At 36.9% G+C, this 16,492-nt stretch overlaps 1 protein-coding gene across 1 annotated transcript in view; it reads left to right on the forward strand.

Moving 5' to 3' along the window:
- LOC132114151 (protein diaphanous homolog 1-like) overlaps positions 1-16,492 on the forward strand; it is a 99,954-nt gene that overhangs the window by 52,244 nt on the left and 31,218 nt on the right. The window contains exon 18 of the mRNA XM_059522267.1: positions 4,280-4,394. Coding sequence (XP_059378250.1) covers positions 4,280-4,394 — 115 coding nt within the window. The remainder of the gene's footprint in view (positions 1-4,279; positions 4,395-16,492) is intronic.

Genomic DNA, 16,492 nt, shown 5'->3' on the forward strand with positions numbered 1-16,492 from the left:
AGGAGCTGCATTCATATCCTGACAGTCTGTTCGCTGCTGTTAAACTCATTTTACTCCCAGCGTTTTTCTTCTGTATAAACGAGGTTATCAGTTGAGACTGTGAGAAAGAGCTCATTTTCTCAAATAGAAATAAAGCCCCAGACTCCAGAATCACAAACTACGGTTCATTAGTCAGTTCAGTATCCACAAATGGAGAAACACATTTGAACCGTATAATCGTATCAGTGGCGTCTGCTTAATGATATTGTCCAGAAACCAGGAGCACATTAAAGCAATAAGCCGACTACGTTGGCACTATGCCACTACTTAAATGTATTAACAACAATAATAAATCATAATATAATATGTAAATAAACACAATAAATTTAAGTTTTTTTTTTTTACAAAAATATAAAGTAACGTAAAAAAAAAAGATAAATCCACATAATATATTTACTTAACTTACTATTTTACTAAATTACCAACTGAAAGAAAAATAGCTAATGAGAATTGGTCCCTAATGCAGAGTTCACACTGCATGATTTGTCAAATTTTTCACTCGCCGACAGGTTTTGATAAATCGTCGACAAATTTCCGAAATCGGAGGCAAATCGGTGCTTGTTCACGCAATTAACAATCACGCAGTGTGAGTTGTCAAAGATGCAACCTGAGGGAATTGCCGACACGTCACCGACGGTCACATAATATGTGTAGGGGTGTAACAGTACGCAAAAATCATGGTTCGGTACGTACCTCGGTTTTAAAGTCACGGTTCGGTTCATTTTCGGTACAGTAAGGTAAAGAAATGCAAACATTAAACTGCAGGTTGTTTATTACTATAAACTTTTTTTAACAATTTGTTTACACTTTTCTAAACACTTTTTAATAAAATTAAAAATATATAATATAAAAAAGAATAAGAAATAAAATACTGCTGCAAAGTTCTCCACTAAATAAAATACTCTCAGTCTCAAACCAACATCACAATCACTTGTCCATACTGTCTATGGCAGGGGTCTCCAACCTTTTTGTGAGTGAGGGCTTCCTGAAGGGATAAAATAGTCTTGAGGGCTACTTGTTTGATATAGGCACACACACACACAAAGTTTCAAGTTTTGAAAAATACAACAACAAACAGTAATATTGTTAAATATTATGACTATTGAATATATAATTACCGTATATACCCGAATATAAGACCTAAAAATAGGCTTTTTTGTCCTGACAAATGGGGGGTCATCTTATATTCGCGATATAGACAAAATCACGGGGGGAAAGGGAGAAAGAACAACGGCATAAATATGAAATAGTGACTGAATGATATACTTTACATACTTGAATGCAAAATTAGAAAAGCAACATAATATCTGTATTTAACTAAATTAAAACGCTGCTCATCTGCCGCGCGATATGCAGAGAGAACAAGAGAGGTGCGCGCACGAGACGCAGAGCGAGCGAGAGAGACAGAGAGGTGCACGCGCGAGACGAAGAGCGAGCGAGAGAGAGAGAGAGAGAGGTGCGCGCACGAGACGCAGAAAGAGAGAGATAGAGAGACGTGCAGATTCTAAATATTATAAATCATTGAATTTTTTTATTATGTTTTAATGGTATATGCAATCTTATTAATGGTATATGATAGTTATTTTCTCATTTTATGCCATTATCATTAAAAAAAAAAAAAATGAAAGATTACAATTCAGGCTATTTATAGAACGTGCTCTGCGGGCGACTCAGAGACTTCAAGCGGGCTACCAGGTGCCCGCGGGCACCATGTTGGAGACCACTGGTCTATGGGCTTGTCTGCATTGGCCATGACCCTTTTACTGTCATTGGCCATGACGCTAGCTAGTGAGAGGCTGGGCTAAGGCATGCCATGTATGTTGGTGTACAGCGCGCGGTGTGTGATTTTATTATTATTATTCAAACCAGTTCAGCGGAAAATTCCCGCGCTGCAGTCGATTTCATTGGTTACAGTGATGACGGGTAGGTTTAGAGATCAGTGTTGGTGTAGATGGTTCTCAACCTTTTTTTCCAGCGGGCCACACTGTGGTCCAAGTGCAAGTCTCGCGGGCCGCAATCATATAATTTACATATTACGTCACCAATAAAAAACAACCTGATTTATAATATTATAGCCTAAATATTATGATATCTAATCGATTACATTCATTGAAATAAATAAATAATTCTACTCCCCATAAATAAAACACCTGATGCTGTCAGGAGCCGACCAATTTTGTGAAATTCGGCTCAAAAGGACTAACAGCGCAAATAAGTTGCGATTGTAAAGCCTGTGTTATACTTTCCGCATGAGCAATCCAGACGCGTACACGGCCAGCGCGGACGCGGACCTCTACCATTTATACTTCCGAAAACGTACGCTGATGGTCCGCTCTGCAACAAACGTGTGAACAAACAATTGCCCAGAATTATTATTCTTTTATTGAAGGATTACACAGGTTTGAGTAGCAATGGGCTTCTTCACACTGCCTGCACATGTGCAGTTGTGCTTTTGGAGCCAACTGACCACACGCACCTGTCTGCGCGGTTGTCTGCTCAGAGCCTCGGCACACATACTCTCCGAGGATTATTTTTATGTCACGCCTATAGCGGTCCATAGTGGACTCGCGTACGTGTAAAGTACAGAGGTTTAAGATGATATAACAAAATATTACATTCGGTCATTCGGTGCACATGTGCACCATACCGAAAGCCCTGTACCGAAACAGTCCGGTACGAATACACGTACCGTTACACCCCTAAATATGTGGCATGTTAAATATCTGGATTCACAATCACGCTGTGCGCAATGATTTCTGACTGAAAACTACTTCGGCAATGACCTACAGCAAATGAGGGAGCAAGATACAGGGCAGAGGGAAGTTCGGGGAGGAGTTATAGACCAGAATATCAGTATTTTAATATATATATGTATATGTATATATATTTAGTTATATCATACAGAAACATTTGCTTGACCAGCTGCAACATCAGCATCAGTTACTGAAAACTTATTTATTTTTGAAGAACACACAATTGTTTTTTGTTCTTTTTATAATTCCAGTCTCGCGCGAGAACTCCGGTCTTACGTACACGGGTTCTTGCGTTATTTCCTTATTTCTTGCATTTTTTTGTTGTGACACGTAGATTGCAGACAGACAGACAGAGCTGTCTACGATAGTCATCCATCGTGCAATGTGAACACTGCTGCCACTGAATGCTTCCCCAGATAGTAACGCAGTGTGGAAACAACGGTGATCCGATGAGTTTGAAAGTCATGCAGTGTGAACTCAGCATAAACTAAAGTGTTACATATACTATTATAAAATACTATAATAGAAGTAATACTTAATATCTCTTGTCCTCCATTTATTGACAATTGGAGAAAAGATTATAATATGTTAAGATGTGTGGATAAATGAATGAATGTTATATATGGATCTGATCGATGTACTGTATAGACTCATGGATAGATTGATCACATGTGTTGATTGGATGATTGAAAATGAGAGATATATGAAAGGTATGGATGGATATAAATATACAGCAGGGTAGCCAACTGGTGGCTATTTGAAAAACGAATATCGCAATACGTCTTAAAGTGCTGATTAAACTTCAAAAGGCTACGATTTCATTAAATGAACATGATTGCTGCAGTTTCAAAGTCAGGTGCCTCTGCTTTGTTTACAGCCGTCACCAGGGAAACTGCTATATTTCTGCCATTCCAAAAGCGCCTCCTGCTGGCAGAAAATAAATGTGCCTTTTTATTAAGCCTGTCTGCTGTTTGTTCAAACCAAACACGCAGAGTTTTAAATGTGAACTGGTGGATTCACAAGAAGACAATGCATTATAAAAATCTAAAATGTTAAGAAGACCGTAAAATATATTTATATGTTATATAATTCATATAATAATTGATTGATAATAATTGTTTAATATAATGATACTTTTTTTTTTTTAACTTTTGGCTTAAAGGCTGAAATGTGAAGTTTACTATAAAACTTTTTTTTTTTTGTGACCTTTGTCTCGACTGTTTTTTTGTTTGTTTGTTTGTATTTTTACAGCCATTTTAATTTTATTTGTGCAGGTCTTTAATTTTTTTTTTTATGTCTTAAATTTGAGCTTAATATCCTGCAGATATCCTGGTCTGGCAAAACACATTCATGTTTTTAGGTATATAATTGTCCGGACTTCGGCTGGTGAGGAGCGTTCATTACTGGACCTCAATTAACTTTAGTTGAAGAGCTCGGAAATAGAGGGATGAAGGTATTAATGAGGTACATAATGTTTCATGTCATAGATCGCAGCAGAGGATCTGTCTGAAGGCAGTTTCTGGGTGAAGGCTAAGGAGGACCGCTTTGAGAACAAGGAGCTGTTGGCCAAACTCACACTGACCTTCTCCAGCCAGACCAAAAGTGAGTAGATCAGCCGTCCTCCAGTCACATCACAGACACACCATCACACATTAAACATGTCTCTCTCTCCCTCTCTCCTCCATCTGTCTTACTCAACACAGCCTCTAAAGGTAAGAGACGGCCCTTGCTCTGTGCGTTCGCATCTGTGTGTGTGTCCACTGAGAGACTCACCATGAGATAAACTCTTAAAAATAAAGGTGCTTCACAGCGATGCCATAGAAGAACCATTTTTGGTTCCACAAAGAACCATTCAGTCAAATGTTCTTTAAAGAACCATCTCTTTCTTACTTTTTTAAAATCTGAAGAACCTTCTTTCACCACAAAGAACCTTGAAACAGAAATGTTCTTCAGATATTAAAGGTTTTTTTATGGCATGTGTGTTTTCTGAAGGAGAGGGTGAATCTCATGAAAACATGTCCACAATTCACCCCAAAACTGAAATAAATAGCAAAAAACAGAAACTACAAACAAAGAAAATGAAGCCAGATATATGACCATAATTGTAACGCAAACAACAGCAGCAAAAAAAAAAAAAAACTTAAGGGTAATTATTTTTATCAGTTCCTTTATTTTTTCGATTATTGTTGCTTAATTACTAAAATTATGCATGCAGGCTCTTCATCAGACCACAAAATTTGATTAACTGTCATGTAAAAATAAATAAATAAAAAATATCGTAACAGTGAAAATAATCTTAATGACCCTAAAAGTAGTCTGTTCTCTCAGCAAATTATTGTATCATATATTTTCCTTGATATGTGGGGGTTATATACGACCTGCACTTGATCTTGAAGGGTTTCATGAGATTCACCCGGATGTCATATTTTCGGTGACCGTATGCAAAAGCCCCTCATGAATTAGAAATGAGCAAGAAGCAAGTGTCAGATGTGTGTGTTTCCTGCCACCTGCTCTTTGTCTTCTATGACTGGCCTTTTCAGTTTTATTGCATATTTATGTCTGAAACGATATACAGCACTGTCGACTTTAACAAGGTGTGAGTTTTTAGGTCTGTGTATGTGCCTTCACCCTTCAGCAAATGACCTTCAAAGAGTGTGATGTTGTCATGCATCCGCCGCAGCCTCTCTCTCTCACAAACACACACTAACACACACACACAGAGTGTTTTCTGTTTTGAATATGAAACATGAAACCTTGAAATGTCATCTATGGCAGCTGTTTTCCTCAGGACCACCGGAGTGCTGTGTGTGTCCAACTGTCTTGAGTTGATGTAGGATAACCTTTCTGATGTCTGACTGTATATGAATGCTGCCTTTTTCAGATCTTCCATCTGTCTGTTCATGTCTGTAAGAGAAACATTGGTGTGTGTGTGTGTGTGTGTGTGTGTGTGTGTGTGTGTGTGTGTGTGTGTGTGTGTGTGTGTCCATCCATGAGCAAGATTCTGTTATTCTCTTCTGTCAGGCAGCTGTATCTCTCTCTCTTTCTTTTTTTTTTTTGATATTTGCAAGTTTGCGCATTTTTTATTAAATAAAAAAAAAACTGTCAAAAGTTAGAAAATGTCAAAAGTTAGAAATGCATTTGAAATTAGTTTCTTCTGCTCACCAAATCGTTATTTATATAAAAAAACGGTAATATTGTTTTCTATTTGAATATGTTTTCAAATGTAATGTATTCCTATGATTGTGAAACACAGAAAAAGTTTTGTCATTTTACTATTGTACAGCGCAATGATTAATTTAAATGAATATTTTTAACCTGTCTTGAAATTACAAAAATACTGAGAAATAATAATAATAATGAGAAATCTAAATTAGTTTTAACTAAAGTATATATTTTTAATTACAATTTTATTCATCTCTTTATTGCCATTTTTTATCCATTTAATTTGTCTTTGCTGAATAGTTTTAACTTCTTTCAAAAAAGAAAGTCTTACTGACCCCAAACTTTTAATCAGTAGTGTATAAATAGAAATGTAAATAATGCATTATTATAAAACACAATGGAAAGTCTCAGACAGCACAGTTTCAGCTCATAAAAAAGTGCATTGACTGTGTTAAAAGTAAATCAAATTAGACAATGTTCAAGTTTTTGCTCTTAGTGTTTTTTTTTCTTATGGTATCAAAAATGTATGGTATCAAATACAATTATCACTATTTTTTAGTCCTTTTAGTATTGTATTGTCTTTTCTATCACATTTCTCTCCATTTCAGAACAGTGAGAAGAAGTTTTTCTGTTCATGCTTGCAATGCACGGCATCCGAAGGGTGTGCATACTTTTTCTAATGGGTTTGTGATCCTTTCTACGGGTTTCCTTGTGAAACACAAAGGATCTGTTAGTATTCAGTGTTTTTTAGTCCATTTTTGATTATTAAAATAAAGTGTTAGTACAGTTTTTGGTTTGATTTAACATGGAATAAATAGCTTGTGTCGCTTGTTGCTTTATAAAATCACACCTAGTTAGGAAATGGTGTATTAATATTGAACTACAGCACTCAACTCACCATAAAATCATGTGCATTGTCCAGGAAATATGTGATGTTACTTTACTAAGTGTTCAGAGACCACGTTTTCACCAGCTGAACAAGAAAACAAGTGAGAACAATCCCACAGAAGTACATTGAAAGACATCAAGCGCATCACGGCACATTTTGCACAAGTGCTCGAATTCATTGAAAAATATAAAAATGTAGATTGCTTCCCCTGATCACATTTATATAGGCACATGTGAATGCATTTTGAGGCCATCTGAGTTTTGATGACTGAACCTTTCCAATTACAGAGAGTAAGAGAGAGAGAGACTGATGAATTGAGCATTTTTATAGTCTGCAGATGGAGGCTGGTTTTATTTTCCTGCAATTTTCCCTCATTTAATTTTTGACAGTAATGAAAACAAGGCTGTGAGGGACTGAACTACAGTGCGTTCAGATTCAGTACAGTACAGATTGTACTATTGTTTAACAACAAAATAATTGTTTAGCTGACAATTCATCTGACAACCGAAAACTACCAAAAACACTTTTGAATGAGTTGGAGAAAATTTGTGGAAATTGTGCTCCAAATCTTCACATACATTCAGGAATACATTTATTTTTTCTGTTTATTTTATTTTATTTTATTTTATTTTATTTACTTATTTCTTTGTCTTTTTTTTCTGATGACAAGTGCATAAACCATTGAATAATAAATAAGCTGTAAGGATAATAAGGATCCTGCAGTTTGACTTTCTTCCACATTAAATTCAGTTTGGTGTCTAACCTGATTAAGGTCTATGGATGCAGCATCTATACTGACAAAATATGTTGAATGGAATATTATCATTTTTACCATTTGCAATAAAACGATCAAAGTTCCATGTTCAAAAGACGACAGTATTGCACAATTACAGTATGATAATATATAACCATTCAGTTTACCACACCTTTATAAATTGCACAAACGCATAAAGCAAAAACACATTGATGTATATTCATCATTTTGTTTACATTGCCATCATGCTCTGATTAAATGACTGATCAAACGTTTGTATATCCGAGTCTTGATTGGTCTTCCTCTGACATGACACTCGTGGTAGCCAATGAGAGCGAGCGAGAGAGCATCACTTAGATATCAGTGTCAGTTATTGGTTTCTATTTTGCTTATTTTAAAAAATGATTTGTTTGCATGAACATTTATGACGTTAAACCTGTATCTGCATTTTCACAGCAGCATTTAGATCGATGCCGTCCTGCATGACCCTCATTTGCTCACTCGTTTGCAGTTGATTAAGCCGTTGAACTTTTAAAGGTCATCAGGACGTTCGGATGTGTTCCCCATCAGTCTCAGTAGAATGTTAATTGAAGCCCACTTACATGAAACAAAAGTCTTAAATGCTTCTTCCTGAATGTGAGCAGAGGATTGGCTGTTATAACAGAGGGTAGTTATGTACATGGGGAGGTACATTAGCACAAGGTTCTTATAAAAACAATAACAATAATGTTAGTAGTAATAATTATTTAAATACAACAAAATAAAATATTTCATCTCACACAGTGAATACACATTGATTTATGCAAATATATTCTTCAATAAAATATTTAAAAATATTTCTACATTTTTATACATTTAGTTCTATTACTTATTGTTTATAATTTGGTTTTGATTAGTTTATTATTGCTTTATTAAATTTTAACAACTTAAAACATTTTTACATGAACCAAACTTAATCCTATTCACAGTTAGTGGCTAAGGTAATGTTTATAAATTTTGTTTAAGGTAAAGTACTGAAATTAGTAAAACAAAAACTAACAATTAATCATGATTAATCGCATCCAAAATAAGGTTTAGTTTACATAATATATGAAATATGTAATCTAAGAAAAATGTGGTTTATATATTAAATATATTAATATAAGTTTATTATGAATATAAATATATACTTGTTAATACATATATTTTAAACACACATATTATATAAACAAAAACTTTTTTCGCATTTTTGATGCGATTAATTGCGATTATAAAAAGAAATATCTCTTGCTGAATATGTTTTCGTGAGTTTTTCCCTTTGTTTGTTTTGGTACAGACTGTCATCATCTTTCTTGTCCCCAGAAGACAAACATGTCTAAATCCTTCATAAAATTCTCTTAATAGGTTTTTGTTTTGGTCCTCATGGGCTGCTGGAACACATAAGTCCTCACATCGCTCGTCTGCAGTGTTTGTCTTTAAGGGTCTCAGTCTTAATGTGTCCTTCATAAAACAGTCTACAGAATACACCACCTGCTTCAACCATTCCCAAAAGCCCAGATATAAAGTCAGATCTTAATGTCCTCATAAACCCAGAGGTTCCCTGAAGTGCGCTGATATGAGCATGTGTGTTTGTACGGCCTGTTCTTATCTCTTCTTCACTGGTTTTGTGCCATTAACTGCTGCTTTACTGTCCCTCAGAGTCTGTCGTTCACTTTTATTGGAGGCCGTTTTGTGCGGCTCAGCTGGTGGGATGTAGGAAATTGCTCTTGACCGGGCTTTCCAAAGTAAAAGGACTTCAGTAATATCTTCAAAATGATCTTCCTACCATTTTATTCTCCTACATCAATCAGGCCAGGTGTTTATTTTTTTTCTTGTTTTTTTTTTTCTTGTTTTATTATTGTACCTTGGTTTGTGTTTTGTGAAACCTTCTCACGATGATGGAAAGATTAGAAATATCCATAAATCATAGCTAGTGTCTTTGGGAGTGTAAATTACTGCCAGTGTCTTGGGAATAAATTAATTTTCTGAATTGCATGAAAGTCTGTTAATGTTGAACAAGTGTGTTTGTTTACAGCTGATATTAGTCAGATTTTACATTGTTTATTGAATTTCTATTAAAAGAGCTGGATTTGTATATATTTTTTAAAGAAAATCTGGGCTCTTCTGTGATGCTTTGGGTGTTGTGTTCTGTTAATGTTAGTGTTGTATGTTGTCGTTGGTTTCCAGGAAGTTGCTTGCTGTTGTTAAGGTTTTCTGAGTAGTTTTTAGTGCGTCACTGTTGGGTTTCTGGGGTGTCACTAGATGGCCTCTTGTTCTTATGTGTTATAGTATTTATCAGTCATTTGAATTAGCTTTTTAATGTGTGTTTTTATTTTGCTATGTGCTTTTGTCATTTTTACTTTTTTCAGTATTTCTATTTAGCTTTAGTTTTTCTTTTTTAGTTTGTAGTACTTCATCTTATTTTTAATAAGCTTTTATTTGTATATTTTCAGTTTTCAAGTTTAGCTTGTGTTTTAGTAATTTTATGTACTATTGACATTTTTTATATTTCGATTTATCTTTAATTTTATATCAGTAGTTTTACTACTTCAACTTATTATTATTATTTTTTTTAATATGCTTTTATGTTTTCGTTTTAAAGTGCCCCATTATGCTATTTATACAGTTCCTAATATTGTTTTGGGAATCTCCTACAATAGGATTACATCCATACAAATGTCAAAAAACACCGATTTGATAAGCAATATAGAGGACGTCATTGTTTACAACCGGAGCACATTCTGAACTTGAGAGGGGCGGGGTGTTCAGACGCGCTCTGGGTCGGTTTCACGAATCACAACACACTCAGCCAGCTGACCAATCTCAGCCCATCACATATTTCTGAGGGAGGGACTTTATAAAAACAGGACATAATCTTGGCTTCTGTGAGAGAAGGGACAGACTGGTGTGGAATAAAGGCAAATTATGTGTTTTTAAAAAAACGAAGAATGAACATGTTAGACTGCACCCCATAAACACAATCAAGCCCAGAAAAAAACCTAGTCAACCACCTCTTTAATATCACCTATTTTTCCAGTGATTCTCAAGCGATTCATTCGAAGCAGTTCAAAGATCCAGTCTCTCTAAACCCCTCCTTTGCGTGAGCCTGCTCTGCTCTGATTGGTCACATGGCCCAGTCTGTTGTGATTGGTCTATATCTATCATTTATCATACTTGCAGGTTGTGATTCAGTGAAGCAGCTGGTCCAAAGAAACAGGATACTGATCCATCTTTCAACAGCAAGCGTTTTGTGAATCCTGCGTTGAACTCCAAGAGATTAGAGAAGAAATCGTCAGTAGAATGACGTGTTTGAGGGCAGGTCAAGTTGTTAGTGGCCCTCCAATGTAAAACATAGGCACGCATTATGCAAATGTGTTACCCCGTGACATGTAGCGGTCACAGAAGTGGGATTCAAATTACTAATGACTCATTAAGTTCAGTATTTCAGTTTGAGTAATTTTAACACTCAACTTATTTTAAGTTCTAATATACATTGTAATTGAATAATATTCATTACTTTAGGTGTTTCATCTAATATTTATATTGTATTTTGTTTCGGCTTTATTTTAATGAAATAATTTTTTTTTTAAATAGTTTTGGTTCTAAAGGCGAATATCGCAACAAGCCACGTAATTGAAAGTGTCATTCCTGTCTACAGCACAAAACTGCCGAGTTATGCACCAAATCTGAATATGCAGTGAGAGGAGTTTGTTCAAATAACCCATGATGGCTGATTTGGCAAACAGCACTAATGAAATGTCTCCGAGTAGTGCACTCAGCTTGAGTTTGATTCTAATGGATGAATATGTGTGGATGAATGAGATTTTCTGTGTGTCTTTGCAGTGTGAAGACAATTTGAGCGGATGCATAATCTGGCTCTTTCATTCTGCTTGAGGTTAATGCACAGGCCACTAACACGAGCACTAAGATGTTCTTCTCTAGATACCCACAGTCCACTTGTGTTGTTCCTTTTACTTTAGTATTCTGTGTGCATCTAGTCTTGTTTTTGAAGATGTTTGCTGTTCTTTTTAAGGATGAGCCTTGTAATGTGTTTATACGATTGAGGCATTATGTGCTATAGGTTTAATGCTTTCTAGAAACAGAGTTTGCACAACCTACTCAGTTTAATGCATTAAGGTGCCCGTCTCTTTTCTGAAAGGTGAAGTCTGGTTCTTCTAAGCCTGTTTGCAGCCCGTTTCTGACCCTCTTCTCACATTGGGTTGCATAAAATGCTGGTTTTTGTCTTCAAACCTCTTTTATCATGCTCAAACACATCTGTTTATTGGCCTCACCGGCCACTCAGATTATCGAGCAAGCTGTCTGCGCCGTTTCTCCGTTCCTGCATTCGTTTGCATTCAAATGCGGCACATTCGCTGGAGTCGCAGATACGTTTTAGCGCACTTTAATCTGCGCTTTATCTTTGGGAGATTAGCCACTTTTTAAACGAGCTCTGGAGAGAGAGAGAGAGAGAGGAAGTGTGTTCTTTTTGTGAATTTAAATTCTTATCCCGTTAGGAGGATGCAGAGAGAGAAGCATATTTCTAATGGGGATTTGGAGAAGCGCTGGTGAATAGGCAAGGAACTGTGAAAACCGATAAATCGCGCACTCCACATGCGACCTATCTACAGAAGCAGCAGTGAGCGACAGGGCACGTGCTTGCCTCTTTAGCCATATGCACTCAAGCATATGGTGTTATTTGAATATGACCCGGTGTGCCACACAAAGGAGAGAAATGTCCATGTCTTGGCGTTTATTTGACATATCAAATATTAAAGTGTCGCATGGTCACATTTTCCTCCTCCAGCAGGTAATAGAGCGCGATGTTGAGAAATGCACACATACATGCAGCGTTGATTGAAGACCGAGATTGTTTTTAATTCGATTTTTTTTAGCCGCATTAACCGTGCATCCCCGCGGGGGTTAAGCTCGCATTGCCGCATTTCATGTCGCGAGCGTTTGATGCTATAATAACTGGGAGAAACCACAGAGAAATGTGTCTTCAAAGATACAGATGACAAGATATCAGAACTCACACGCGTGCTCTTATCACCGCAGAAAAGCAGCGATCTGGTGCTTTTTATGCTTGTGCAATTAAATTAAGCTTAGCGTGATGACACAGCTGCAAGATTTTTGAAGAGATTGAGATGTTTTGCTTCATATTATCAAAAATCATCAAAGTTGGAGAGTTATACTGTACTCCAAACACACGGGGCGCAGGCTTGCATACACACAGTGAAACTAATTTGCATTTTCAAAGAAATTAAAGGTCCTTGCCTAAAGCTGATAGCAGCATGCTGTTCCTCTCTCTCAGAATTTTTTATTTTTCCATTTTAATCGCCGATTATGGGGTCTGACTCTTGCTTCAGGCCCAAACAGACAAAAAATAATTACGCACCCTGAACCTCGGAAACATAACTCTCTTTGAATTGAAGATGTCAGACCCTTGGAAAGTAGGTTTCTGCAGTCGACTCTAATTCAAGCAGCGTTTCATAGGAGCTCGCATTCAGCTCTTTCACCTAAAGAAACGTTTCCAATTTATTCTGATTCAATTTTACATCAGCACTCTGACAGAGTTTGTTTTATGAAGTTTTATGAAACGTGCAGTGCTCAGTTGAGCATACAGTTCAGTCTGATTAGCAGGATTTTTTTTTTTTTTTTTTTGTGAAATTCGTGCGTGAAGAGGTGGTCTTTGTTAGCGAGCCTTGATGAAGTGACATTTGAACAGTCGTGGTATTAAAGCGTCGTACATATCAAACTGACCTTCATTTGTGACCTGTAAGGCACAAAGTTGTGTATTAATTCCTGAAGTCCCACTTTGTGTTTGTGTGTGTGTCTTTAAGTCCTGTTTTTCCTGCAGGCACTGTTGTTGAAAATGGAAATCCATGTTGTTCCCCCTCGTCTCATTTTCCTTTCCCCAATTTCATCCGCCCATTTCCACCACTAACATTCATCATTTCTGTTCTTTAATATGTCACCCCCCCCCCTCCCTCTCCCTCTCTCTCTCTCTCTCTCTCTCTCTCTCTCTCTCTCTCTCTCTCTCTCTCTCTCTCTCTCTCTCTCTCTGTGAATTACTCTTCCTGGATATTACGATTCCTCTATTTGTCTGTGCTCTAATCAGAGCAGCTTTGGCTCTTAATGCAGTCCTTGAGAGATTCCCTGCAGGCATTCATTCATTTTGTCCATTTTCAGGTTCTTCTACCTGCACTCCTCCCTGTTCTTTCTTTTGGTCATTTGTTCTAGCTATTGTTCATTCATTCTGTAGTTCTATTGTCGTTTTTATTTGTTCTGCCTTTTTGTCTGTCTGTCTCTGTTTGTCGATCGATCTATTCTTATGTCGTATCACTTTATAATTTTCTGTACACATACATCACTCTCTCTCTCTCTCTCTCTCTCTCTCTGTGTGTGTGTGTGTGTGTGAACCTTCGTCCTGTTTATTATGGCAGTTCTGTAGATGTTGTGTTCTGTGTTGTACATTACAGCGTTTGGTGTTCTCGTCTTCCATGGGTCATCACGGCGGACATGTTTTCCGCTCTCAGCCTTTACTTGCTTAATTAACAGCGATCTTTGAATTTTAAATTAACTCATGCATTCACAAAGTGCCGTTTTTTTCCCTCTTTAATGCTGGGACTGTGTTTGATCGCTGAGCAGACGCAGAGAGAGCGGATGCGATCAAAGCGCCAGAGACTCTGATTGAAAGTGACGGAAGAGAAAAAGAATCTCTGTCGCAGAGATGAAAGTGTGTAGAAGTGACAGATAAGAGAGGAGGGAAGGAGTCGTGTGGAAGGAGAGATGACTGGCCGTGTGCGTTAACGTGGAACGCGATGCTCGTTGTCGTGTGCGACATCCGTTCCACATGCAATTGCTCGTCCTGATTTGGAGCTCGACATACTTTGACACACGAACGCAGTTCGATGAAGTGAAAAACGGAATGAGAGATCAGGGGCCGTTTCTATGCCTTTATCACCCTCTCATGCCTCTGAGGTCCCAAGAACCTCTTGGAGAGAGATAGCGTGAGAGTTTTAGCACCAAACTACTACAATAACACAGAGGCCTGTTGAGAATCAGGGGCGAAATGTGCACAGAGCAGCGACACAAGGCTTTCTGAATACTTCATGCCACTTAGATCCGAACGTGTAGAGTCGTTCCCTGAGATACAGGAAGAAGATAAAACATATGAATGCATCCTCTCCTGACAGTCCTCCATCTCCTGTCTCCCTGTGGGACGGACAGACGGAGGAGGATTTGTGCATTCATTTAGCACTTGACTCGAGAGATTGTCATCTGAATTCAAAGTAGCCTGAATGAGAGTTTGTGTATTTATACTTGTTTTTTTTTTGTCAGTGATGGAACAACATTACTAATTTAAAACCAGTAATTCACAAAAAAAAATTTTTTATAATGATCTGCATTATTTACATACCTTCATGTGATTATAAACACGTATGCATGTAAACCTGAATACATGTATATTTATAAATGATGGTACTAAATTCAAATGTTTGTGGTATATTATATTTTTTTATGATTATGCTCGCCAAGGCTGTATTTATTTGATCAAAAATACAGTAAAACCAGTAATGTTGTGAAATATTATTACAATTTAAAATAGCTATTCTATATTTCAAGATATTTTAAAATTAAATTTATTCCTGCGATGCAAGCCACATTTTTGACAGCCATTATTCCAGTCTTTAGTTATTATTATCAATGTTGAAAACAGTCGTGCTGCTTAGTATTTTACTTAGTAGAAACTGATGCATTTTTATTTTCCAGGATTACTGGATATATATGAAATTTAAAAGAACAGTATTTATTTGAAATAGAAACTTTCAGTAACATTATAGATGTCTTTATTCTAATTTCTGATCAATTTAATGTTTCCTTGTTGAATAAAACATTAAAAAAAAATCTTACTGACCCCAAACGCTAATATTTATTTGCATCATCCCGTATTTGATTTTAGAGTTTATTTAAATGATTAAATGTATATAAATCACCAGGCTGCTGTTTCAAAGCAGTTTTCCCAATAGCCCTGATGCGCAAGACACACTCAGATAAACTCTTAAATGTCGACAATTTGTATCCAGTGATTACAGTTTGCCAATAAGATGTGAGAGTGTGATGAATTAGTATCATCTCTACTCTCTGTGTGTGTGTTGGCGTGTTAAGTCTCATTCCCTCTGAGGTCTCCTCTCAAGTGCTGGAGTGTCACACTGCCTCTGGATCTCATGTTTGTCTCTGGTCTGCAGTTATCTCATTATAAGGCTCATGGTGTGCTGTGCCGTCTGACGGTCTCTCCGCTGGGCTCCAGGTTCCACAATCACAACAGTTTGGAATCAGAGCTGATAATCCCTGTCATCTGGATTAATTAGGATTTTCTTCTGTCATCTGATCAGCTTCATCCATCTCTCTCTTTCTTTCACACTCTCTCTCTCTCTCTCTCTCTCTCTCTCTCTCTCTAAATCTTGTTTAATACCGGATTACATTGCAGACTGGATTTGCTTTTGCCTTTAAGCATCGTGTTATGTAGTTTGTCTTGGAGTGATGTTTGCAAAGATGCGCATCATTATTATGGAGTATGCATTAGTGCTTTGCATGAAGCCCTAGTATTAAAGAAACTCCTTGCCAACGACCCACAATGCCCTAAAACCACATAGCAATGCCCTGGCAGCTGCCCACAACATCCTAGTAACATGCATGGAAGTCCTTGGTTTATTTATTTATTTTTGTTGTTTTTTACAAGTGAACACCCTAACAACCACCCAACAAATCTTTGCAACCATACAGAAACACCCTGGCAACCACATACTACAGTACACCATAGCATCGTGCAAGTTTCACATGAGGAAAAACACATTTACTTAATTTTCTTCTCTG

This window comes from Carassius carassius, chromosome 33, assembly GCF_963082965.1.
Source record: "Carassius carassius chromosome 33, fCarCar2.1, whole genome shotgun sequence".
NCBI classification, from domain to species: Eukaryota; Metazoa; Chordata; class Actinopteri; order Cypriniformes; family Cyprinidae; genus Carassius; species Carassius carassius.